Genomic DNA, 25,845 nt, shown 5'->3' on the forward strand with positions numbered 1-25,845 from the left:
TGTTTAAAATTTTCAGAGAGAGTATGAGTGTATATTTCTATGTATGCATGTACATCAGACCTCTATATCCCCATAATCTAGGGTATGTACAAGTTTGTTTTAAAGAACAGAAAATGGTAGTGATTTTTACTGGTTACCTCACATGAAAAGGTAAGTGTGGTTAACGAAAGAAAATGTATGTGAAACCTAAAATATAGTTCACTATATAAGCAAATGCTTTTTTCCTAACAATCTGCCTTCTGCTGCCACAATTTGGTCTGTATTCTCACCAGCGCTCCTATACTGTTTGTATAACACAAAAGTTAAAACCTATAAATTCAGGGGGCATTCCTTTAGGGGAAAAAAACACAACTCAATAGTTACATGCACAGAAAAAGACAGACATGAAGTCACAGGTCGTGAAAAGCAAAGCTTCAGGAACACACAGTGATCGTGACTCATTCACGCAGCTACGCCATTAAGGAACTGAAAGAGTTCACATGAAGTCTGAGCTCACATAATCCATAGGTTGTAGTTTGGTGTTTTACCTGGATATTGCAGCCTTTTCCATTATTTCCTGCTGAATGAGTCCAGATGGCTCAATGACATCCAATATAATTATACTCCACAACTTGTCTGATTTTGGCCTTTGCAACACAGCAGATTCGTCTTCCACATGTCTCAACCAAAACTCAAGTGTGTCTTTAGGAAAGTGACTGGCTTCACATATGAGGTCCAGGGTCGCACGATGCTGGTCCTTCTCCACAGAACTGTAAGGTTTGACCCGCCCAAGGGTGCCAGCAATTACAGGGAGAAGAGAGAAGCCCTCAGACACATCTAACACATACAAAGGCTCAGGGGTGCTCTGGTGAGAATTACTCGGTCCACTTCCACAGCTCATCTCGTTATTCTGACACCGAGTGTCCATGGCCTGACCCAGCTTCTCCGGAATCAGTGAAGACAACACTTTCTCCATTGCCATTTTAAAGCCTTCGTGGTATGGGATGTTATTAAGCAAAGCAATTTCTGTGGATTCCAATACACATATCTGCTCCACAACATCTGGCTTACTGGTCTGAAGGTTGGCCAGAGCACTACAGAGTTCAGCCTCGTTTCCGAAAGACAGCAAGTCTTTATTCCTGGTAAAACTTTTCCCGACCTCCATCTCATGTTCTGAATGGTAGACACTGATACTCTGGATTCTTAAGTAACAATCTTGACAAGACACTTCCATCATCACCTGGTCCCCAGGCTTTATCCAGTAGTCTTTGTAAAACAGGAAGAAAGAAAAAGGAAAAAATGTAATCAATGACTATGAGTGTTTATAAGCCCGAGGATCACACAAACACCTTGGTCCTCCCCCCATTTTTTAACAACAGGAAAGACTACATTTATGGACTTAATTACAATTAAGTGAATTAATCTATGTTTTTAAAAAAAAAACCCAGGCAAACACCTTCAGCTTTACATAAGGAAAAAGTGAGGTTTGAAGAGCCAATTAACTTACAGCAAAACAGATTCCACAGCTCATTATTTGACCCTAACTAACGAAGAATTGATGCTTTTGAACTGTGGTGTTGGAGAAGACTCTTGAGAGTCCTTGGACTGCAAGGAGATCCAACCAGTCCATTCTAAAGGAGATCAGCCCCGGGATTTCTTTGGAGGGAATGATGCTAAAGCTGAAACTCCAGTACTCTGGCCACCTCATGCGAAGAGTTGACTCATTTGAAAACACCCTGATGCTGGGAGGGGTTGGGGGCAGGAGGAGAAGGGGACGACAGAGGATGAGACGGCTGGATGGCATCACCGACTCGATGGATGTGAGTTTGGGTGAACTCCAGGAGTTGGTGAGGGACAGGGAGGCCTGGCGTGCTGCGGTTCATGGGGTCGCAAAGAGTCGGACACGACTGAGCAACTGAACTGAACTGAACTGCATTACTGTGCTTTTACTGTAATCACCACAGATCATCAATGACCCCAAAATAGAGGGTGGGGGAAGGACTACAAGAGACTCCCAATCTTCTTTGTTAATGAAGCCAGAAATAACAAAGATAAATGAAATTCAGAAATCAATACCAAACCTCACTTTAGCTTAAAGGGACATTCTTTTCTCTAGAGAAATTTCTGAAAGAACAAGGCAGCCTTCAAAAGCACCTTATCAGTAATGTTTCTTAACTGTAGATACCCTTGAATGTTTAGAAATTTGAAAATGTAAGGAAGGACTAAGTCCTACAATAAAAACTACATCGTGGACTTCCCTGGTGGTACAGTGGTTAGGAATCTGCCCGCCCATGCGGGGGACACAGGTTCGATCCCTGATCCGGGAAGATTGCACATGCTGCCGGCTCTCAAGTCCACCACTACTGAGCCCGTGCTCTAGAGCCTGTGAACTGCAGCCACTAAGCCCACAGGATGCAACACCTGAAGCCCGTGCGTCTGGGGCCTGTGCTCTGTAACAAAAGCAGCCACTTAAACGAGAAGCCTGGGCGCTGCCAAAAGAGTAGCCCCCTCTCACCACAACTAGCAGCGAGGACCCAGTGCCACCAAAAATAAATAAATAGAAGTAATAATAATAGAAAGACTGTATTGTCCATCAGCTTTCACACGTGGCAAAGCTTCAAAGTGTAAACATATAATTGCTCTTCCTTCTCAGCCATAGAGCCAGCTGAAAATACAAGTTACCTTTCTTGCGTTTACACTTAAAATATCCTTTCCCTAAGGATTTTTCTTAATGCCATCTAAGTTACTGAGAGTTAGAATAAACAAACAAAATGTTTAAATGTTACTTACTCAGTGCTGGTCACCATGGTAGGTATTTTACACGCAGTATGTCCACGAAGTTTCCTAGCACTATAGACTAGGCATCTTACACGCGGTATGTCTAATAACTCCTACAACAATCCTGCAAAGTAGACAGCACTGGCATCCCCCTCACTTTTCTTTTTCTTTTTTAGCACAACTGCAACACAGCTTACAGGATCCTAGTTCCCTGACCAGGGACTGAAACTGGCGCCCCCACAATGAAAGCTGGGAGTCCTAACCCCTGGACCACCAGGGAATTCCCAGCACCCTTCCGTTTTTATAAATCACATAACAAAAGCTCTAAGAAATAACCGGCAAGACCAGTGAAGGAGTCAGTATTAGCAAAGATTCGATTTCAAATTTACCCGATTGACTCCAGAACCATACTCTGTCACGATACTATACTGATTCCATGACTTAATGGCCTTGCCAAATTAGATCCTTGGTTGAGAGACTATATAGAAGTAAATATTACCTTCCAGTTATAAAAACAGTAGAATTTTTCTATGTAATACAACTCTGTGAACTATACTGAACCACATCAAATTACTAGTAAAAACTTTCTTTATAGAAAAGTTATCTTTGGGACGTCCCCTGGTGGTCCCGTGGCTAAGACTCCATGCTCCCAATGCAGAGGGCCCAGGTTTGATCCCTGTTCAGAGCACTAGATCCCATATGCCACAACTAGGAGATCCCACAGGATAAAAAATAAATATTTTTTTAAAAAATAAGTAAATAAAAAGTTATCTTTAACGTAAGACTTCCCTAGGTAAGTCCATGGATTCATGAACTCTAAACTGCAAGATTTTGTATTTATATGAGTGTGCATATTTTTAGGGCCTGGGGCTCCACAGATGCCGTCAGATTCTGGGAGCAATAAGAACTTCTGCTCTGTAAGCAATATTACTCCACTGTGCTCCAAAAAAGTGGACTAGCATTTCTCTCATCTACTCATAACAAGAGTAATCAGAGCTGAAGAAATGATTTAATGATAGATATTTTTGAGTGGTATGCAGCAGATTTGTGTTTTCACCTTTTTTTTTTAATATTGGAAAACAGTTGATTAACAATGTGTTAGTTTCAAGTGTACAGCAGTTATACATACACACCTATCTGTTCTTTTTCACGTTCTTTCCCCATTTAGATTATTCCAGAGCATGCAGCAGAGTCCCCTGTGCACTACAGTGGATCCCTGTCGGTTATCTAGTTTAGAGCAGTCTGTACATGTCGATTTTAGTCTCTCTTCTTAATCATACATATTACTTAAAACTACTTTTAAAAAACAAAGAGAAAATTCTGAAAGATTTAACCAATCTCCCTTGACTGGAAACTTCATATTCAAAGTGAATTTTTGACACTGACTCAAATCCTTAGAGGATTAAGACAACATTTTTTTTTTTAAAGAAAAACAACAAAAAATTAGACAAGATATACCTGCAAGATCATGAACAGGGTATACAGCCTGTTCCCAGCACGTTTCCTCACTAGGACTTGTGGATAAACTGTGTTCGTCATCAAGCTGGAGTACAAACCAAACCACGATGGCATCAAGCATGCCTTCTTTAATAACGGGGACACCAACCTTATCAGGTTTTTTAGTTGCAAGGCTTTTTAATTCCTGACCAAAACGTAGAAGGAATAAGAGGATTTTAGACATTTAATTCATGCATGCCCCAGTGTCATATCACTTCCCATCAGCCCTGCCCAGAACCCTCAGGGGATCAATATCACAGCACAACTACAACCAAATAAACACACTGAATGGGAAAACGTGATATACAGTATGTGGTAGTGAATACCCTGAGTTACTACAATGAGGCAGATACATATTACTGATGTAGAAAAAGTCCATGACATACTGTTGAATGAAGGCAAGTGGTGAAGCAATCGGGATTATTCTATTCTAAAAAATGTGTGTGTGCATTCGTCTGTGTGTGTGTGTGTGTGTGTGTGTGTGTGTGCACGTGCAGATTAGAAAAGCAAGTCTGAAAAAATATATTTCAAGCTGGTGACCTGGGGAAAGAAGGAGATAGATTTTAAAAAGCAAGATATATACTTTTTTCTTCTTCCTTTTTTAATGTATTACTTGAAAATATTAAACAGGCAGATATTACTTTCAAATTTCGGGTCTTAATAAGGTGTTTTTTTGGGGGTGGGGGGCTGTTGCGGAGAAGAAACATTAAAATATTGGAACACTTGGTGAACACTTGGAGATTCAAGGAGCACGATGCTCTTGGGGACAGCACGGGAGCCCTGCTCACCTTCGCTCACCCCTATGCCTATACATCTCCTCCATGTGACAGTTCCCAAGATACATCCTTGTCTAATAAGCCTAATAAGTAAAATGTGTAATAAGTAACGCTTAAGAGCCTAATAAGTAAAATGCTTCCCTGATTCTGTGAGCCACTCTAGTAAATCAACAGAACTCAGATCATTGGAACTTAACAATTTATGGACTATCACTTTGTAAAGAATCCACCTGCAATGCAGGAGACCCCGGTTGGGGAGAGGTCAATTCCTGGGTTCGGGAGATCCACCGGAGAAGGGATAGGCTACCCACTCCAGTATTCTTGGGCTTCCCTTGTGGCTCAGCTGGTAAAGAATCCACCTGCTATGTGGGAGACCTGGGTTCGATCCCTGGGTTGGGAAGATCCCCTGGAAAAGGGAAGGACTACCCACTCCGGTATTCTGGCCTAGAGAATTCCATGGACAACATAGTCCATGGGGTCACAAAGAGTCAGACCTGACTGACTTTCACTCACTCTGAAGCACAGATGTTAACCTGGGTTTGTGTCTGGAGACTGAGGTGGGATGGGGGGAGGGGTATGGACTGAGGAAGGGAGGTGTGTAGTCATGCAGGGATGACTAAAAAGAACAAAAAAAAATTGTAACACTGTTATATCAGAAAAGAAATACTGGCAAAGCTCGGCCTCAGCAATGCCAAAGTATTAATTTAGCTCCAGATCACCTCAAAACAAAACAAAACAAAAAAAACCTATTAGCAACTAATAGCGGAAAGCTTTTATTAAATTATAAACATCTTAGGTGAAAATGACACTCACAAAGTCTTCTGTCCCCTGGCAAGTTTCACCTCAAAATCTTAATGTACTTAAGGTTAATATACTTAAAACATTTCTGGTGATCCTTACTTAGATCACCAGAGATGATGATCAGAGATTATCACCAGAGAAGGACTCAATGTAACTTTCTCCAGCTCCCTGGGCTCTTTCTTTGCTCAGCACTCCCCTCACACACACACAGATACATCAGGATGATACCAGCTTGTCCTGTTTTGCCCAAGACCATTTCTCAGGAGCCGCTCAGTCCTGCGCAAGTCAAGGTGGCTGGTCACCCTAACACACAGACAACCTAGAGATCTGAGTTGTTTCATTTCAAGGAATATTACTAATCTGAGATGAAAAACACAGAGAAAGGCTGAAGACCTAGGTTATAATCCCTGCCCCTGCACTCATATCTGGGGAGGGGGGCGGGAATTAACGAAACACCACAAGGATAATTATAACTGTATTACAATGCTGTTCTAAGGGCAACCTGAGGACTTCCTTGATGTTACAGTGGATAAGAATCCGCCTGCCAACGCAGGGGAAACGGGTTTGATCCCTGGTCTGGGAAGATCCCACATGCTGCGGGACAGCTAAGCTCTCACGCGGCAACTACTGAAGCCTCCAATTCCTAGGGCCTGTGCGCTGCAACGAGAGAAGACACGGCAATGAGAAGCCCATGCTCTGCAACAGAGAGCAGCCTCCACTCGCCACAACTAGAAAACATCCACGCACAGCAACGAAGGCCCAGTACAACCAAAAAATAAACAAATAAGCGAGCCACCTAAGAATACATGTGAAAGCACCAGGTACGCTGTACAGTCCCAAAAACCTTAGGAGTTTTTTTTCCTGTGTATTTAAAAGTAAAGCAAATAATCATTTTTCTTACATACAGGAAGTGGAATTCCATGCCTACTCATAAGACTGTCCTATGTATTAACTATTTTAAACAATGCGTGAAACTTAACACTTAAAACCAGTTAACTAAATTTTTATTTTTACCTGAAGATTGTTGAAATCTACTGTCATAATTTCAAAGCACTCTGTCAAAGCCAAATATCCTCCAGGAACTCGACTCATCTTTTCGGTTGTATAAGGTTCAATTGTTTCTTCTCCATCTACAGAAGAATATGCTGGGCTCTGAAATTTCACATTGGTTGGCAAACAGATGCCAGCAACGTCCTTAACACCCACCCTGGTGAGGAGAATGAGGGAGGAAAGGGAAAAGGGAAAGGGAAAAAGATGGGTTGGTTTCTGTTTTTCTCTTTTTTAAAAAATCAAGTAACACCGTCTAATACTGAATCCAGCAAAAATTAGCATAAAAATACAATAAAACATCATAGACAAAGGTTTCTTAAACACACTGACATACACAATCACTAACTATAAACGAAAACAAATAACAGGTGTACATTAAAATTAAGAACTCCACTCATCAAAAGATACCCAGGAAGAATGTTAAAGGCAAGCCACTGAGTAAAAGAGATTTGTAATACATCTACTCAACAAAGGACAAATATCCAAAATATATTTTTTAGTCCCCACAATAAAAGAAATCCAAAAATGGGCCAAAGTTTCGGACACTTCACAAAAGAACAAGTAGCCAATATGAAGAGTCAGTCAAGAGGGAAATGAAGTTAAAGCCAGGCTACCTGACGAACAGAATGGGGAAAATAAACAGTCCATACCAAGTACTGATAAGAATACAGTCTTATATACTACTGGTAGGAATATAAAATTAAAAAGACCACTTTGGAAGAGTTTCATAGTTCCTATTCAAGCGGAACATGACTATTATTTTAGATTCAGTCTTAATATGGGAACCTCAAGGTGTCTGGCATTTGCAGTTCCAGAAATATGGCTGAGGGAAATTCATACACACACCACCAAAAGAATGTTTAAGAATATTTACAGCTGTGCTATAAACACAATACTCCCCAAACTGGATATGACCTAAACATCCATCAGCAGCAGAATGGAGGAATGCACTGTGGAGTATTCATACAACAGGCATACTCCACAGCAATGAGAACCAACAAACTAAACACAAGAACACAGACGAGTTGGAAGAAGGAGGCAAGCATGAGCATTCATACCGCATGATACCATTCGCATAAATTCAAAACAGGCAAAATAATCTATGGCGTCAGAAGTCAAGACAGTAGATACTCTTGGGGGTGTGGGGCACTGGTAACTGGAAGGGGTTTCTTCCTAAGGACCTGTTGGGGTGGGGGCGGTGTTCTGGACCTTGATCTGAGCACTGGGACACACTGCATCAACTTCATGAATCCATCATAAATGTATGGTTTATGTGCTTGCTCTAACAATGTTTGATGTCAGTAAAAATTTACACTGGAAAAAAACACTTCATGAACATTTAAAAAACACCATCCTGTAACAGGAAACACTTCGACCTCCTCTCATACACACTCATTTATTAGCCTGTCTGTCTTCACAGGGCTTTAAACAGTCTACTACTAGAAATTATTTTGTTATATTCTAAAAAAATGGATTATCAAATGGAAGTGTTAACGAGTTTAACAATAACTAAATGAGAAATCACAAGTTACAGAAACAAAAAGAATGTGGCAAGTTCCCTTTCAATTTCTTACCAAATACATGGATATAAACTTACTGTCCAAACTTCAAACAATGTAGTAAAAAGTGAAAGTCCACCTTTACAGCATCCATTTCCGCCCTGTTAGAAGTCTGGTGTCTATCCCCTCCCACCGTTTTCTTTACGTGTGCACTATCTGTGTATACTGCCTCAGACCCACTGTACTTATTTTCCTCTGCTCTTAACTCTTTATTTTGAAAATGATTTCAAATTTATAGAAAGGCTTCCAGTGCCGTCTAAAGAACTCTCACATTCTTTAACCACATTCATCAAGTTTTTAATAGTCTACCACACTATTTTTATCATATTCTCTCTCTCTCCACATATATTCTTTCTTCTGAACCATTTGAGAGAAAACTGCATTCATCATACCCATTTATCCTTTCATAGATATACTTCAGTGTATCTTTATTATAAACAAGGATATTTTCTTAATCATAAGTTATCAAATGCAGTGTTATTTCATCTTCATATTAGAATATAGTTCATATTCTATATTAACTGAATCAATAAATCAAAACTAACTTCCGCCCACCAGTCCCAATACAGGATCATGATTTCAATTTAGCTGTCCTATCCTTTAATTCTCTTCAATCTTTGTCTCTCATGATGCCGACAATTTTATTTTGTTTTGGCCATACCATGTTGCTTGCAGGATCTTAGTTCCATTTATTAATCTATTTGTTATAAATAGGGATTTATGGATTCTTACTTTATTCAATGGAACTGCCCTTATATATCTTGGTGCTGAAACTGTCCAAGATTTGGCCAGCAGGAGACACTTCCAAACATGCTTCTGTGACCTTTAACCACCCACATCATTTTCTTCGGCAGCTCCTTAAATTTCTGCCCCAAGTTATTTCACAGTCATCTTCAGTCTGTTCTGCCCCAGTCTGGGAAGCAGCCATTTCTCCAGAGTTATAGTTCCCCGTGATGAGGAATGGTATTTAAGAGCCAAGATTTGAGGGCTAGGTATGCTCACTGCTCCTAGAATTATGGCCTGTCTTTTTCACTAACCGTCATTAACTCCCTTCCCTCGCTACATGTGCACCTTGACTGTTTCCTTTTGCCACCTGCAAAGTACTACACCGGGTGAATGTTTTATCAGACTGCACTAAGTATGCAGATAGTTTTTTGTTTTGGTTTTTCCAATTACAGTGTTATAGTAAGCATCCCTGTACACGTTTATTATTAGGACAAATTATCAGAAGAAGAAACATCACATGAAAGACTATGCACACCTTTAGTTTTGTTAGATAACACCAAATTGAGCTACTGAAATGTTGCACCAACAGGGTATACAGTCTCCCATATCTAAGAGAAAACAGGCTTCCCTGGTGGCTCGGTGGTAAAGAATCCATCTGCCAATGCAGGAGACCCAGGTTCAATGCCTGGGCCAGGAAGATCCCCTGGAGAAGGGAATGGCAACCCACTTCAGTATTCTTGCTGGGAAATCCCACCAACAAGGAACCTGGTGGGCTACAGTTCATGGGGTCTCAAAATAGTCGGATACAACTCAGCGACTAAACAACAACATGAGAAAGTAGGATCTTATCTCTTTTCTGGGCCACACTGTGGGGCTTGCAGGATCTCACTTTCCCGACCAGGGATCAAACCTGGGGCCTCGGCAGTGAAAGTGTGGAGTCCCAACCACTGGGCCACCAGGGAATTCCCCTTATCAATCATTTTTAATGTTTCAGAATGTAAACAGTTAAAAGTGTTATCCTATTGATTTAATTTCCATTTCTCTCATTAATAGACAATTGCAAATATGTTTCAGTTCAGTTCAGTCGCTCAGTCGTGTCCGACTCTTTGCAAACCCATGTACTGCAGCACGCCAGGCCTCCCTGTCCATCACTGACTCCCGGAGTTTACCCAAACTCATGCCCATTGAGTCTGTGATGCCATCCAACCATCTCATCCTCTGTCGTCCCCTTCTCCTCCTGCCCTCAATCTTTCCCAGCATCAGGGTCTTTTCATATGAGTCAGCTCTTCGCATCAGGTGGTCAAAGTATTAGAGTTTCAGCTTCAACATCAGTCCTTCCAATGAACACCCAGGACTCATCTCCTTTAGGATGGACTGGTTGGATCTCCTTGCAGCCCAAGGGACTCTCAAGAGTCTTCTCCAACTTAGCTTTATTCTAAAAGCTGGAAATTTTACCTCAGATTGTCATCTGCCTTTTAACTTTATACTTTCATCAGATATTCAGTTTTTTTTAATGTGTTAAATTTGTCAATCTTTCGTGGCTTCTGGATCCTCCCTCTGTTTTGCTTGGAAAGCCTTCACCACTTAATGGATTTTTTTACGCTTAGATACTTAATTCATCTTGGAATTAAAAGTAAAGATCCAACTTTAACTATCTGAAGGACCGGGAGGCTGGCGTGCCGCAGTCCACAGGGTCGCAAAGAGTCAGACGCAACTGAGCACCTGAAGAACAGCGGTACCCCAGTGAAGCGCTTCATCTCCGCTTCCTGAATAGTTTATCTTTTCTCCACTCATCTGAAATACCTCATCTGTATCACATACTAAATCCCTATACAGTCAAAGGTGTGTCCAGAGTCTGTATTGTGTTATACTGATCTATGTTTTCTATTTCTGCATCAATAAATTACTATTTTTAATTTCTAGTTTTTATAGCTAATAAACCAAGTTTCTTAAAACTTAAAACCTCTAAACTCTGGGCACTGTAACACTAGGAAAGTGACTTTTAAGGAATCATGAAGCACATCTATTAACATGAAGAGGCTCACTAAAGCTAATATATTTACTGATATTTTAATGTATTTACTGCTACTGATCATTTTTACTGAAGCAAAATTAAATTTATACACACACACATTTGCTTACACAGAGCTGCCAACCGACTAGCTCACTCTCAATCTGCTGGCAAAGGCCACTTTTTGGTTAATGCCTGTGCCCTGCTGCTGCTAAGTCGCTTCAGTCGTGGCCGACTCTGTGCAGCCCCATAGACAGCAGCCCACCAGGCTCTGTCCCTGGGATTCTCCAGGCAAGAACTCTGGAGTGGGTTGCCATTTCCTTCCCCAATGCATGAAAGTGAAAAGTGAACGTGAAGTCGCGCGGTCATATCGGACTCTTAGCGACCCCATGGACTGCAGCCGACCAGGCTCCTCCATCCATGGGATTTTCCAGGCAAGGGTGCTGGAGTGGGGTGCCACTGCCTTCTCCGTCCTGTGCCCCACCAATCACTAACTACTCTTATTTATCACCCTGTAGCATGCACTGAGGAGTGTAAGAAGATAAACTATAAAGATGAGCATTAGTTATCTACCAGTGGGGCGTTCAGGATGATTACTTTCTTCTTTCCATCACCAGTATTTCCTGAAATATTTATGTGTGACATTTACTACTACTGAGTTATCAGATGGAGGGCCTCCTTAAGAAGTCCTGGAACAATATGGATCAATACTTTAGCAAAATAAAAAATTCATTAATGTTCAAGAAAAAGAAGTAACCAATAAGTTTTTCTAACTAAAAAAAATTTTCACCTGTATCACACTGCAGATATCTCAGAATCTCAAGGGTACAAAGATTATGAAATTTCATCCCACCTACCAACAAAACATTACAATGTCAACAGTTATTAAGAACAGAAAACTGGGAGAAGTAAAATTATTTTCACATGGAAATTTTTATTTTACTCTAAAATTAGTCTGAACTTAGTATTTTTCTCAGGAATCTATCACACATCAAAAGGATACTATATTGTATCAAAATTAAATTTTCCACTAGGAAATTGAAAGCTGATTGTTAATCCAAGAGTCTTATTTTTGAAGAAAGTTTTAAAGACACAAAACCAAAAAAAAAAAAGGCAAAAATTAAATTAAGACTGGAATAAATATCATGAATTTAAAGGTCAGAAAATGATACATTCTCATCCAAATGTCCACTAAATAACCTTTTAAGTACAGGCAACTCCTCAAAATTACTGAAGTATATTTTAATATTTACTGTTTAAATAATCACTTACCTATGATGTCTTCTTATCTCTGCACATTCTACTGCCATCCCAAATATAACAGCACTTGCTGGTATAACTTTCCCATATTTTTCACAATTACCGTTTTCACCTTTGGTCTAAAAATATAACAGTGAAAATTATATTCTGCTACACTGATGTCAAAATATTTTTGTCAAAATATGTGTGTATGACGGCAAGCTATGAAAATTTATCCGAAAGCTTAGAAAAACAATAGTTAATGATAAGCAGATTAAGGTCTTTTTTCCTTTAAAAAGTTTATTTCCATTTATATATATATGAATGTATATGTGTAAGTATACATATATCATATATATGTGCATGTGTGTGTATATATAGGTATAAATTTTTTTCTTTTTTTAAGTACTAGTAGGAAGAAAGGGAGGGAGGGAGGTGGGAGCTAGAAGCCTCTAAGTTTGCACACAAGAAAAGATCTTTGAGTATGACTTTACTGAAGAGGCCAAAATCACCATTACCAACTCGAAAAACAAACTGCTCTTCTTTCAACCTTTCATTAGCTATTTTAAATCCAAATAATTTTCTGTAAGTAGTCGATTCTTATTACATGTTAAAATCCTTTCTTTCATAATCCATATATCAATATATACATGAAAGCTACAGTTTATGGGCCAAAAGTAGAGGATTTCAATGTAAAATACAACTTGGCAATTATAAGAGTCAATTATGTCCAGCCTAGGTCCAAGTGGTATCTTAAAATCATAACATACCAGTTAACCCACTACATTCCCTTTTGGTAAATTTGCCAAATATACAATATGAGCAGTGAAGCTGTAAAGCTCAAAATATTTCCATTTCTCAACTTCACTCAAGAATTCCAGAGTCAATCCCTTCATCACATAATCTCAACTCCTAAGAACTCCTTCCTGGAGTATTTTTTGCCTGTATACCCCATTTGGGCACACAAGAATACACTGCATTATGTTATTAAATGTTTTTTGTTTGCACGGATTTCTTGCCAGCTAAATAGTATGTACCTCAATAGTGAGACGCATCTCCTATTGCTTTGCAACTATGCTAGGGGCTCAATGAGCCATCTACTGAATAATGAATTCTTAATCAAATTTAAGTGTTTTCATGCTGCTTACCTTTGGCTGCAAAAGTAAATGCTCCCATGCATGAATCAAACTCTCCACAATTCCTTCTCCAAATAAACCTGCATCGACAGTTTCTGTTACAACTAGGGACACTCTATAGAATGATTTTTTAAAGATATATGTAAGTAAAATATCATGCTATTTATGTAAAAGATGTCAAAGCTGAGAGAAGGAAGAATATATTATAGACAGCACAAATATAAAGTTTTCTCATACATTTCATGTTTAACATCTACCCTTGAATCCTAAGGAACTCTAATGTTCCTCTAAGGCTCCTCTGTTCTCCACTAGCAGCTTCCTGGCAGGGACAGTAGGGGTCACAGACAACCTTCACTTTACCTGCTGCCTCCTGGGTTATTCTTTCACTGCCTAAACCCTAAGGATTTGTTCATATCCATTACTTTTACCAGTCCCCCTCCTTAACCCTGAGTAACTGGACATCTATCCCCAATATTCTATGAAAATACTTTTTACTATCAGTGACTCCCTACAGACAACAGGTAGTGCAGTGAGAAAGCCTACCCCTCCAAGCCCTCCCTCCAGTTCCATTATCCGTGTTTATCTCTTATATGTTCATTGTCCCTCTCCTGTCACCTCTCGTGCTTTACCCACACCTGGAGTTTTCACCAAAGCCTAACCCACAGGGTTCTGGTCTCTGTCCATTCTTTCTAGAAAATCCACTCAAAAACACACCAAAAAAATCTCTCCCTTTGTCGAACTTCTTTAGTATTCACTGCCAGTATCATTCATTTCTGTAGTTACAAGAAAAAGATATTTTCAAGAATAATCCTTATCTTCCTATCTTGACTACAGCTGCCTTGATAACAGAAAGCAACTTTAGTATCCTCTACTGTGCCCATGGGCTTCCCAGGTGGCACTAGCGGTTAAGAACCACTTGCCAATGCAGGTTAAAAGTAAGACACGTAGGTTCAATCCCTGGGTCGGGAAGATCCACTGGAGAAGGGAATGGCAACCCACTCCAGTATTCTTGCCTGGAGAATCCCATGGACAGAGGAGTCTGGCAGGCTGTGGTCCATGGCGCTACAACTTCAGCTGGACACGACTGAAGCACAATATGGCACTGTGCCTAAACCCAGTATTGTATATACATACACAAGTTTTCAGTATTTATGATTGCATGTATTTAGAATGCAAAAAGCATCTCAAATCATCTGATATCTCCAAGTCTCTAGATTTGCCCAAGGTAAAAATAAATCATTATTAGTTATTATTATTGGCCTTCACTGGTGGCTCAGCAGTAAAGAATCCGCCTGCAATGGGGGAGACATGATTTCGATCACTGGGTGGGCAGACCCTCTGGAAAAGGAAATGGCAACCCGCTCCAGTATTCTTGCCTAAGAAACCCCAAGGAGAGAGGACCCTAGCAGGCTACAGTCCACAGGGTCGCAAAGAGTTGGACACAACTCAGTGACTAAACAACAACAAATTATTATTATTATAACCATATCTCTTCGTTCAAATCCAATACATCCTCTCTATAATACTATGTGTGAGAAAAAAGTGGATTACGGTAATGAAACTTTGATTCACACTATGTACTGAATTGGGTACTGACCAAAAATCACACTGAAGCTCTAACCCCCAGTATGACTGTATTTGGAGATAGATCTTTACGAGGTTATTTAAGGTTCAATGAGGTCATATCCTAATCCGATGGGACCTGTGTCCTAATAAAAGTGGAAGTGATCACAGCAGTGATCTCTCTCCTCCTCGCAGCTATAGAGGAAAGGCCACGTAAGGACAGAGCAGGACGGCCATCTGTAAAGCCACGAAGAGAGCTCCTGCCGGAAACCAAATCTGCCAGCACCCACAATCATGGACTTCCAGCCTCCAGAGCTGTGAGAAGATAAACGTCTGTAGTTCCAGCCACCTAGTCTGTGGTATTTTGTTAACGGCAGCCTGATCAGTCTAAGACAATTGAGGATACTAATTCTATAAAATGTATTTAATACCTGCCTAAACAATCCAACAGGACTTCATGAAAACAAAGCCAGAGACAAATGAAAAGCGTAACCATCATGCAAATCTAAATATTCTTATACATACACGGAAGACGACTTTTCAAAATCATAGTCCCACGTATGACAGAGTGTAAACAGGCCCCGTTTCAACGTGAACTGAATCTCAGTGAGATGGAAAGAGAGACGACCCAGGGGAAGTAGTAACACGAGTGCTACACAGAGAAAACTGTGCCTAAGAATGATAGTTTGTTGGACCAGACAATGTTTAAATCCCCTCTAGCTCTAAAATTCCATCCCCTTGTGATATGGATCAAAACGAATAACACTAAAAAGCTGAGACTCACGACATAATATTCAAAGCAATTGAAGAGGGGAAGTCAAAATACATTGACAGCTGATGCTTCCAAACCTTTCATTTTAGCCAAGAATATGAACACCGAATGTGATTAAGTCCATCAAGCTTAATCTACTCACGCATTACGTTTATAATTTTTAAACAGCTATGGACCACATAGGTCCATATTTTCACAACTAAAATACTAGAATGAACAAAGATAAAGTAACCTGCTAAAGCTGAAGTTTATTGATTAAATCCCTTGCTGCATATTTTTCTCAAGATCTTTAAATCTTGTCAAGAATATGACCTTATTATGAAAATCCATCTTATGCTGAACTATCCTATATCTGTACCTTTACAATATAAAGGTTTCAGCATTTCTACTTGGACTAGAAGCTAGAAATGTGAATATCTTAATTCTTAAGAAATAAAATAGTGGAGTATAAACAGCAAAATTAGTTCATGGCGTAATACCTTTCAGGAATGTGTTTTGGAATTTTTATGTCAAGCGACTTCATGTGTAAGAGTTTGACCCCTTCTTCCATCTTGTTTGCTGCCACTACATCACAGGCCAGTTCATGCATGGTCTTGGATAACTCACAGGCATACACAGAATGTGCTCCAGCTTTCCTAGCAAACATGCTGCAAGGGGGAAAAGTGCTCCATCAAAAACATAATCTACTGTTTTCAAACTTCAGTGAAATTATGAAACATGGGGTTTTCCTTTTATTCCTTACCACCACCATTATTCACTCTGCATTTGGAAAAAAAAAATGAGCTAATATTCTCTCCAAGAAACAAATAAGACAATGAATCATAACATCCACCTTATTAAGACAACTGTCATGCAGAATGCTAACAGACTTTTAAAAACTAGACTCAATCAGAATGTTAATGTAAAACGTACTCGTTAAAGCATTATGCAAAATTTCAATAACTCTGAATGTTTCTTGGTGGCTATGTCAAATTCTTAATAAAGTAAAAGTTATAGTGAAAATGACAATAATAATAGTTGCATGAATAATCATAACAAGATTCTGAGAAATAATCTCTATTTTTAAATTTCACTGTCAAAATTTTCCACATTTGATAAAATCTTTAATTTACATTAGTATACATCTATATGTAATTAAAACACAGTTCCAACAAACCTTAGTATTCCAGTTCCTGCTCCAATATCCAAAACACTTTTAGAGCCCGAACACACTGCCTTTTGGATTGCCGCGTTATAAATCGTATTCCTTTTGGTGTCATTAAGCATGATAAAGTGCCAGCGTTCCACCAACCAGTTTGCAACACGATAAAAATTCTCCTTTGCATCATTGAAATCAGGGTTTAGCTTCACTGCTTTATGAAAATACCCAGCTGCTTCATCTCTAAAGCCCATTCTAGAATGAAAAATGACAAATGAAACATTCAACTCTACACCATCAATGCCTTGGTTCATGTCACTCATCTAGCCTGAGAACCCCTCTCCAGCACCCCAAATCCTACCCAACGCGAGTGTCGTCTCCTTGGGAAGCCTTCGGTGAGGACTGTGAGTCTCATTTACTTCTCTCCTTTCTGAATCCCTATTATATTTATGCATTCCAGGACACTAACAAGGAACCTGACTATGAAATACTACTTTACTATCGTGTAGTAGAAGCTCTCCTAGTCATCTTCCATTTAAACAACTTTCTAGAACACCAGGATTCTAAAAACCACTTCCACTGTAAAAGATACTAATACCTATGGCTAGCAGGTGCCTCTCTACTGCGCTTTCAACTGAGCAGAATGGTCATCAAGAGTTAGCCATATTTGCAGCCAGACCAATTTACACTTGTTACTAAAATTATATATTTTGTTGTACTTGTTACTAAAATTATATATTTTAATTAAAAATAACTGAAACCAAGTGAATATGACTGCAAAAAGAGTCATTGTGTCCGAAGGAAAAAACATCAAAGGTGAGTCACCAAAAAATTACTACTGAATTATATGTGAGCAAATCAACAATAAAAGACGGAAGGAAAAAACTATCAAACCACCCTGCTTCTTAAACCATCCAAAAACTCCCTCTCTTTGTAAAATAGCTCCCCATCTGTAGACCAATACACTTGTACTGCACAGAGTTAGCTGCTGTGTAGCTCCCACACCAGATTTCACAGTGGCCCATACTCTCCTCAACGAGTTACCCGACCATGTGCTTGGATTTACCGCAAACTGCTATTCAAACTTCTAAATGTTTACTCACAATTTCTATTTTTATACCTCACTGTTCAGTTCAGTTCAGACGCTCAGTCGTGTCTGACTCTTTGCGACCCCATGAACCGCAGCACGCCAGGCCTCCCTGCCCATCACCAACACCCAGAGTCCACCCAAACCCATGTCCATTGAGTCGGTGATGCCACCCAACCATCTCATCCTCTGTTGTCCTCTTCTCCTCCTGCCCTCAATCTTTCCCAGGATCAGGGTCTTTTCCAATGAGTCAGCTCTCTGCATCAGGTGGCCAAAGTATTGGAGTTTTCGCTTCAAAATCAGTCCTTCCAATGAACACCCAGGACTCATCTCCTTTAGGACGGACTGGTTGGATCCCCTTGAAGTCCAAGGGACTCTCAAGAGTCTTCTCCAATACCACAGTTCAAAAGCATCAATTCTTTAGTGCTCAGCTTTCTTTACGGTCCAACTCTCACATCCATACACGACTACTGGAAAAACAGCCTTGACTAGATGGACCTTTGTTGAAAGTAACGTCTCTGCTTTTTAATATGCTATCTAGGTTGGTCATAACTTTCCTTCCAAGGAGTAAGTGTCTTTTAATTTCAAGGCTGCAATCACCATCTGCAGTGATTTTGGAGTCCAGAAAAATAAAGTTAGCCACTGTTTCCACTGTTTCCCCATCTATTTGCCATGAAGTGATGGGACTGGATGCCATGATCTTAGTTTTCTGAATGTTGAGCTGACTGGTAATTTACACACCACACTAGTGTATGGTCCACATGACGAAGACAACTGAGTTAGTAGAACCCTTTCATACTCATACTTCCTTGCAAGCACCTCTAAGCATTTCACCAATTTTAAAGAAACGGAATCAGACTATTCATTTATGGTATAAGGAAAAAAAAACATTCTAGAACCCAAACAGTGAATGGCACTCTTACGAAAGGAAATGGCAAGTTTCCAGGAAGCTCTGGAGAACAGGTTTACAAGAAGTTTCCCCAGTATGGGACCACAGTGACTTCTCTGCCACCCTGGGAATCAGGCTATGTCCTCTCCAAAAAGATCTGTATATCTCAGCCCAGGGAAAGGAACTCTTTCACGTATACCTGATCTCAGCCCCAAGGGCAGCAGCTATTACACAGTATATGATGTAAAACTATTATATAATGTATCTACTACTCCTATATGCTTTTGAGTTCTCTTTACTTCTCACTAACCAACTCTCTAGTCTGATCCCTTTAAAGTTAATAATTCTTTGGAGTAAACTTTCCCTGCTCAAATTACTGTACTATACATTTATCCAATCCAGACAGATCCAGAGTAGTTCTGAACTTGTAATACTGAAACCACTGCATACCTGAAGAGATGCTCCCCCATACTGTTGCAAATCACTTCATCATCAGGAAACAGTTCCAAGGCTTGCTCATAGCAGCCAAGTAGGTCTTGTGTTCGACTGAGAGCATCGAGTTCTTCAGCCCATCTGAAGAGCGTATACTGAAAAGTTTCCTTCACAAAAGAGAACATAAATCAGTCAACAACATAAATGATGAAAGAATATTCAACACGGGTTGAAGAGTCCACAGAAAATAAAACTTAATGACAACTGAAAATCACCTTAAGTCTTATTTGGCTTTAATAGACCCTGTTTGCGGAATAAACAAATGCATAAATGAGTAAATTTTATCACCTACATGGTAGTAAAAGGCAAAATTAAGACAGTTTGACCACTCTCCAAACTCTCTCCATACTTGGCCTCCTCATCACATTCTCCCTGACCCCTTTTTTTGAGGATTCCTATGTTTAGGAGTAAGGCCTTGACCCTCTTTTCTTCTCATTCATCCCCAAGGCATCACCTACATGTTGATGGATGCCACATCTACATCTCAAATCAAGACCCTCTCTTCTGAACCTCAGGCCCACAGATACCACTCCCCAGTAGTCATCTCAACCAGGGGCTGCACCCCTACCCAATCTCAAACTCAGCTCAACCCAAACATTTCCTGACCAGTGCTCAGAGAAGAGCACTGAACATCAATCCTGTTCCTATCCCGACAGAGGCCTCCCAGAGAGAAATTCAACATACAATTTTGAAAAAAATTCAAAATGTTCTAAACTGAACCCATAACATTCTTCTCACAAAGGTTAAGGCACCACCCAACCTCAGGCCATGAAGTCACCTTATAATGCTACCTTAACTCCAAAACAATTAATTTCAAACCCAGCCAATTCTCTCTCATTATCTTTAAATCTATCACCACCTCTCCCCGCACTGTGGGGGCCTTTCCCTCATACTCATGGCCCTTTGCACCCAATACAATGTGGGCCTTATGACCACTTGTGCAACAACAGCAATCGCCTTCCCACAGACACCCTCACTCCAGTCGCATCTCCCTCCCAACATTCTCCACGCAGCAACCCAGTGCAGACAAAGAAGCCTGCAGTCATTCCAGCTTTATTACTGACAACATTTATATCATCTTCACATATTTTCCACAGAAGAGTTAAACCTGAAACAGAATTTTAATAGAATTCACTAGAGAGACGAGGATAGGATGAAGACTCTAGGGTGCGGGAGAAAAAAAAAACACAGATCATACTAAATGGACTGGGGAATTTATAGGTAAGGAGCTTGGTGTGGCTGAAGAGTGAGGATGGGAAGTAGAAGGAAGTAAGACTAAAGAAACAGATCTTTCACAGAGGCCCATGAAAAGAAATATGGGGCTTTGTTTTGCAGGAAATAGAGCTAGTTACTTAGCCCTACTGAACATCAGGAATTGAAATACAAACTTTATATATATTTGTAATACACACTGTCCCTGTTTTACCAGAGGAAACTAAGGAACAAAGCACTGAGGAAAAAAGCACTTGCACAGATCCATTATTTTACATCTGCCTACCTAGAAGAGCAAACTCAATCTCAAGGTAACACTTTCTCCTCCTTGAGGCTAGCTGGTCCTGAAATTTACACTAAGTTTTTGTGAACTACAAATGTCTATATAAAATTGACATCTATTGGGAAGAAGTTGGGGATTCTAGGATCCTATCCAAAATATCAACAGTCTTGAGGTTGAGAAACCTTGCATGAAATAAAGCGAAGTAGCTTCAGGTTGAAAACTGAATGTAAAATTAAGCTAAATCATTTTTCGAAATTTTTCTAAAATAACCTGGGGGGGTGAGGGGGGGGAGGAACGTACAGAACTTCAACAGAGTAACTCTCACAAATAATCTAATAATTGAAACTTAAAAGAATGCATCACCAAATGATTACTTCAGGCTAATTCCAAATTTAATTCAGCATTCTCTCCACCCAAGAGTAGAAAGGAGAGACAAGTGCAAATGTCCTGGGGCAGGAACTTGCTAGAATTAGATACAGGAGATGACTGAAGATCACTGAAGGCCTCGTGCGCAATATAACCTTTGGAATTTGAATGAAGTGAAAATTTTGAAATAGAGGAATGACACCATCCGGCTTTTGTTATAAAGTGCTCACGTTGGCTGTGCTGCAGAAGACAAGTCTAGTCTCCCGAGCCAAAGCGTACTGCAAAAGTCAACAGGAGATGGTTGAGGCTTGAATCAGGGTAGTAAAAAAGAAAGTGGTGAAAAGAAATACGATTCTGGATGTAAATTTCGAGGGTCACCAAACAATATTTTCTAATAGGCTGGTTGTGGTTGCGAATAAAAGAGTCAACGGTAAACAGTAAACAATAATAACAACCACCAGGTACTTAGAGACCACACTCCCTCCTCCAACTACCTACGTATTCATTTACTTATACAGAACAGAGGATCGACCTGCGAGAGAAGGGCCCTCCTCACCTTTACATCGTCTTTCAGCTCCGGCGCCAGGCTGAGCACGAGGAGGTAGTGGGCATAGGCGGTGCCGAAGTCCTGGGAACCCAGGCAATGCTCTGCGCTCTGCAAGGACCGCGACACCAGCTCGTCCCGCCCAGGTGCCCCGGCGCCACTCCCGGCGCCCCGGCGGGGCCTGGGCCGCGAGTTCGGCATGACGGAGTCACCGACCGGAACCTGCGCCACTATCACCAAAGGGAAGATGCTCTGGTAAACGGAAGGAGCAAACAGTCTCGGTGACACCACTTCCACGTAACTAACCGGAGCGCCAGAACCTGCGCAGGTATCCTATTCCCGGGCCACCACAAGCTCGCCCACCTTCGCCAGGCAGAAGCCCAGGAGGGGCGCGTCCCATTGGCTGGCGGCTCACGCTGCGCTAACGTCAGCACGCCCGACGTGAGCACGTCGCCCCCTCCCCGTTTAGGCGATAAGGCGCGAGGCGTCCACCGCGCGTGCGCTTAGGGGACCTTCATTAATAACTTCTTGTTCTGGCGTCTGACGAGAAACAATAATAGCTTTCTCCCTCTTTTCTGACGTCAGGAGTGTGTAACTTCAGCTGGGACACCCAAACTCGGCCGACCCAACCAAGCCGAAGCTGCACCTTCCCGCTAGGGAGGTGATAACGTATGAGGAGAGCGGTCAGGCGTTTATGGTGATGTGTAAGGCATTTGAGTTGTAATCACCAGATCGCGAAGTGGCGAAAGTGAAAATAACTCGGAAATAGCAAAAGCACCCCAAATGGGGTAGAGGAAATGCTTTCACCGACGTTTTAAAAATCATCCTCACAGAACCCTGTGAAGTATAGCTCTGGATTATTCTCATTTTACAGACTGGGAGGGATATCCTGAGACGGTACTTGCCCAAGAAAATCACACACAGGCAGGGCTCAAATTCGAGTCCCTGGCTTCCTGTTCAGTTTTCTCTAAAACGAACTTAGGATTTATCTCAACTCTTCGGGGTTATCACTGCTGTATACTGGGTACATTATTACATTTTAAAAGTTTTTCTGCATTCAAGTATGGACCCTAAGGGATAAATTCAGAACTTTTACACCCGAGGGAATCAGTTCACTTCAGTTCATTCTCTCAGTCTTGTCCGACTCTTTGCGACCCTATGGACTGCAGCAGGCCAGGCCTCCCTGTCCATCACCAACTCCCGGAGCCTACCCAAACTCAACGTCCATTGAGTTGGTGATGCCATCCAACCATCTCATTCTATGTCGTCCCCTTCTCCTCCTGCCCTCAATCTTTCCCAGCATCAGGGTATTTTCAAATGAGTCAGGTCTCCGCATCAGGTGGCCAAAGTATTAGAATTTCAGCTTCAACATCAGTCCTTCCAATGAACATCCAGGACTGATCTCCTTTAGGATGGACTGTTTGGATCTCCTTGCAGTCCAAGGGACTCTCAAGAGTCTTCTCCAACACCACAGTTCAAAAGCATCAATTCTTTGGCGCTCAGCTTTCTTTATAGTCCAACTTTCACATCCATCCTAAACGGAGGGGGTGATGCATAGGAATTACAGCTGAAAAAAGTCATTCTTTTCCCTAGTTTCATACATGCAGATGGTGAATGATTACTTAAGGAACAAAAAAGGAAACATTTTGCATGTCAAACTGACAGACTTTGGGGACTCCAGTTCTCAGAAACACATCATTTACTTGCCTTTTTGCCTTCTCTTTTGACCTGGTTTTCTGAACCACCCTTCCTCACAGCACACAGGTAAATTCTAATCAGTTCTTCAAAATCCGGGTCACTAGATTGTGGCTTGCTGTGGTAGTCAGAAAATTCCTCAAGGACAGGTTTATTTTTAATAATTTTTTAACTGTGTACCTCGCAGAGTCTGGCTCAAAGTAAGGAATTAGACTTTTTTTTTTTAATTTTGGTGGAAACTACATCACCCCACTCCTCAGTTTTGCACTTTAAGACTTTACCAACCATTTAAAGTCCTTATTTCTCTCTCAATCTCAATTGCTACTTTCTGTACTATATTTAAGATTGAACTGTATTTATTTCAGTATATGGGGGGAATCATCAGTAACTCATCTATAATAAGAATAGGCGAGATTTTCTTTTGAACCAAACAGAATTAACTGCCTGGGAAACAGGCTGTTGGATAGCTCTGAGGAACTGCTTCATGGAAACATGGTTTCAGCACAGTTTTATATATTGTCAGAACAACGAGTATCAAACATGACAGAGCTGCATTCTTTCAGGTTTCAAAAGAGAGCAGCAAATACACAGTGAATCAGTATGGCCTTGTGCTCGGGGAAGGGAGCCTTATCATCGATAGAGTACAAATACTGACCATTGACGTTCCAGGAAGAGAGAGGCATTTCTGTCTTTAAAATGGACATTTTTCCTCTGGACAATGGCCCCTTTTCTTTAATGGTTACAGCAAATGTACAATGTATGTTTAAATAGGCCAGAAAGCAGGCTGTTCTGGTTAGCACAAAGTTCAAGTTAAATCATGTATAAGCAAGAAGGACTTCCCCATACCTCAGTATGTGAAAATTTTTTTCCTTCATCACTTCATGCAACTGAAATGCTAAGGGTTCTTTTGTCCCAGTAGGATGTAGTAGAAGATGAAAAGACTACTAAACTGAAAAAAAAAGTACATTCTAGTCCAAGCTTGGTCCTTCCTGGCCCATTCAAGAACCATTCCTTAAGAGTATTTGAAAAAAGACCTAACAAAGCTGCTTCTACTTTGCACACAAGATGGACTGGGCCATCAAATGAGATGGTATATGTATCAGCATTATGTATATAACATATATTTAATGCTATGCATTATTATTCTTATATAGACTCATTTAAAACATAGCTGGGTTATTAAAAATTAGATCACTAATACCTTTGAGCATTTGATCAGAAGTCTAGACAACTCATATCTTTTAAGAGACCATTGTAATAGACTACTGGGACCATGCTCTAGAGCCCGTGCTCTGCAACAGGAGAAGCCATCATGATGAGAAGCCCTTGCACCACCACTACAGAGTAACCCCCACTCACCACAGCTAGAGAAAACCCACTTGCAGCAACAAAGACCCAGCGCGGCCAAAAAATTAATTTTTAAAAAGAGTACTTGAAATGATTGCTAAAACTTAAGAAAAGTGTCACAGGTAAAAAAAAAAAAGTCAAATGTAATTGGCTGGACTCTCTCTCCAGAAAGCAGAAGGAGACCTCCTAACCATTCTCTTCAGAGATTTTGGTTTGGGGGAATCACTTTAGACTTTATCATTCTGTCAGCTCCGTGAGTCCCTGCTTCTGCTGAATTAGGCAGGACTTCATTTCACAGATGATTTTGTACCCCAGGGTATGCTTTCCCATTCCACAGGGCAAGATTTCTTTTCTCTTGTTTTGCCTTGTTTTGTTTTTTTTTGGTCTGTTTGGCTTGTTAAGATAACCAAACTACTTAAAACATTTAGACCACATGAAACTCAAAGTGGACATATTATTACCAAGTCAATATAGGCTGAGATGGAGGGAAAACTTGACAGAAAGTGAGAAAGGGCAGAAAAGAAAAAAGCCAACTTCAGTTGTTTCGTCACCTCCTATAGTATCAACCTGTGGGCAGTGACTACTGCTAAAAAAAAAAAAAAAAAAAAAAAAGCTAAGGATGCTTCCTGTCCCTTCTGAAAAACTTCAGATAATTTTCTGAGCTACTAAGACGCTTACTCCTTGGAAGGAAAGTTATGACCAACCTAGATAGCATATTGAAAAGCAGAGACGTTACTTTGCCAACAAAGGTCCGTCTAGTCAAAGCTATGGTTTTTCCAGTGGTCACGTATGAATGTGAGAGTTGGGCTGTAAAGAAAGCTGAGCACTGAAGAATTGATGCTTTTGAACTGTGGTGTTGGAGAAGACTCTTGAGAGTCCCTTGGACTGCAAGGAGATCCAACCAG

At 40.6% G+C, this 25,845-nt stretch overlaps 1 protein-coding gene across 2 annotated transcripts in view; it reads right to left on the reverse strand.

The window, feature by feature from the left end:
• Window positions 1-22,300, reverse strand: part of PRMT9 (protein arginine methyltransferase 9) — a 35,838-nt gene extending 13,538 nt beyond the window's left edge. For both annotated transcript variants that reach the window (XR_001296683.1, XM_005691198.3), the window contains exons 1-9: window positions 21,911-22,300; window positions 19,452-19,600; window positions 17,044-17,280; window positions 16,367-16,534; window positions 13,565-13,667; window positions 12,450-12,556; window positions 6,846-7,038; window positions 4,216-4,399; window positions 528-1,245 (exon numbers count right to left, since the gene is read on the reverse strand). Coding sequence is in view for 1 of the 2 variants with exons in the window: in XM_005691198.3 (XP_005691255.1) it covers window positions 528-1,245; window positions 4,216-4,399; window positions 6,846-7,038; window positions 12,450-12,556; window positions 13,565-13,667; window positions 16,367-16,534; window positions 17,044-17,280; window positions 19,452-19,600; window positions 21,911-22,099 (2,048 nt within the window). In the remaining variant the exon portion in view is untranslated. The remainder of the gene's footprint in view (window positions 1-527; window positions 1,246-4,215; window positions 4,400-6,845; window positions 7,039-12,449; window positions 12,557-13,564; window positions 13,668-16,366; window positions 16,535-17,043; window positions 17,281-19,451; window positions 19,601-21,910) is intronic.

This window comes from Capra hircus, chromosome 17 (assembly GCF_001704415.2).
Source record: "Capra hircus breed San Clemente chromosome 17, ASM170441v1, whole genome shotgun sequence".
NCBI classification, from domain to species: Eukaryota; Metazoa; Chordata; class Mammalia; order Artiodactyla; family Bovidae; genus Capra; species Capra hircus.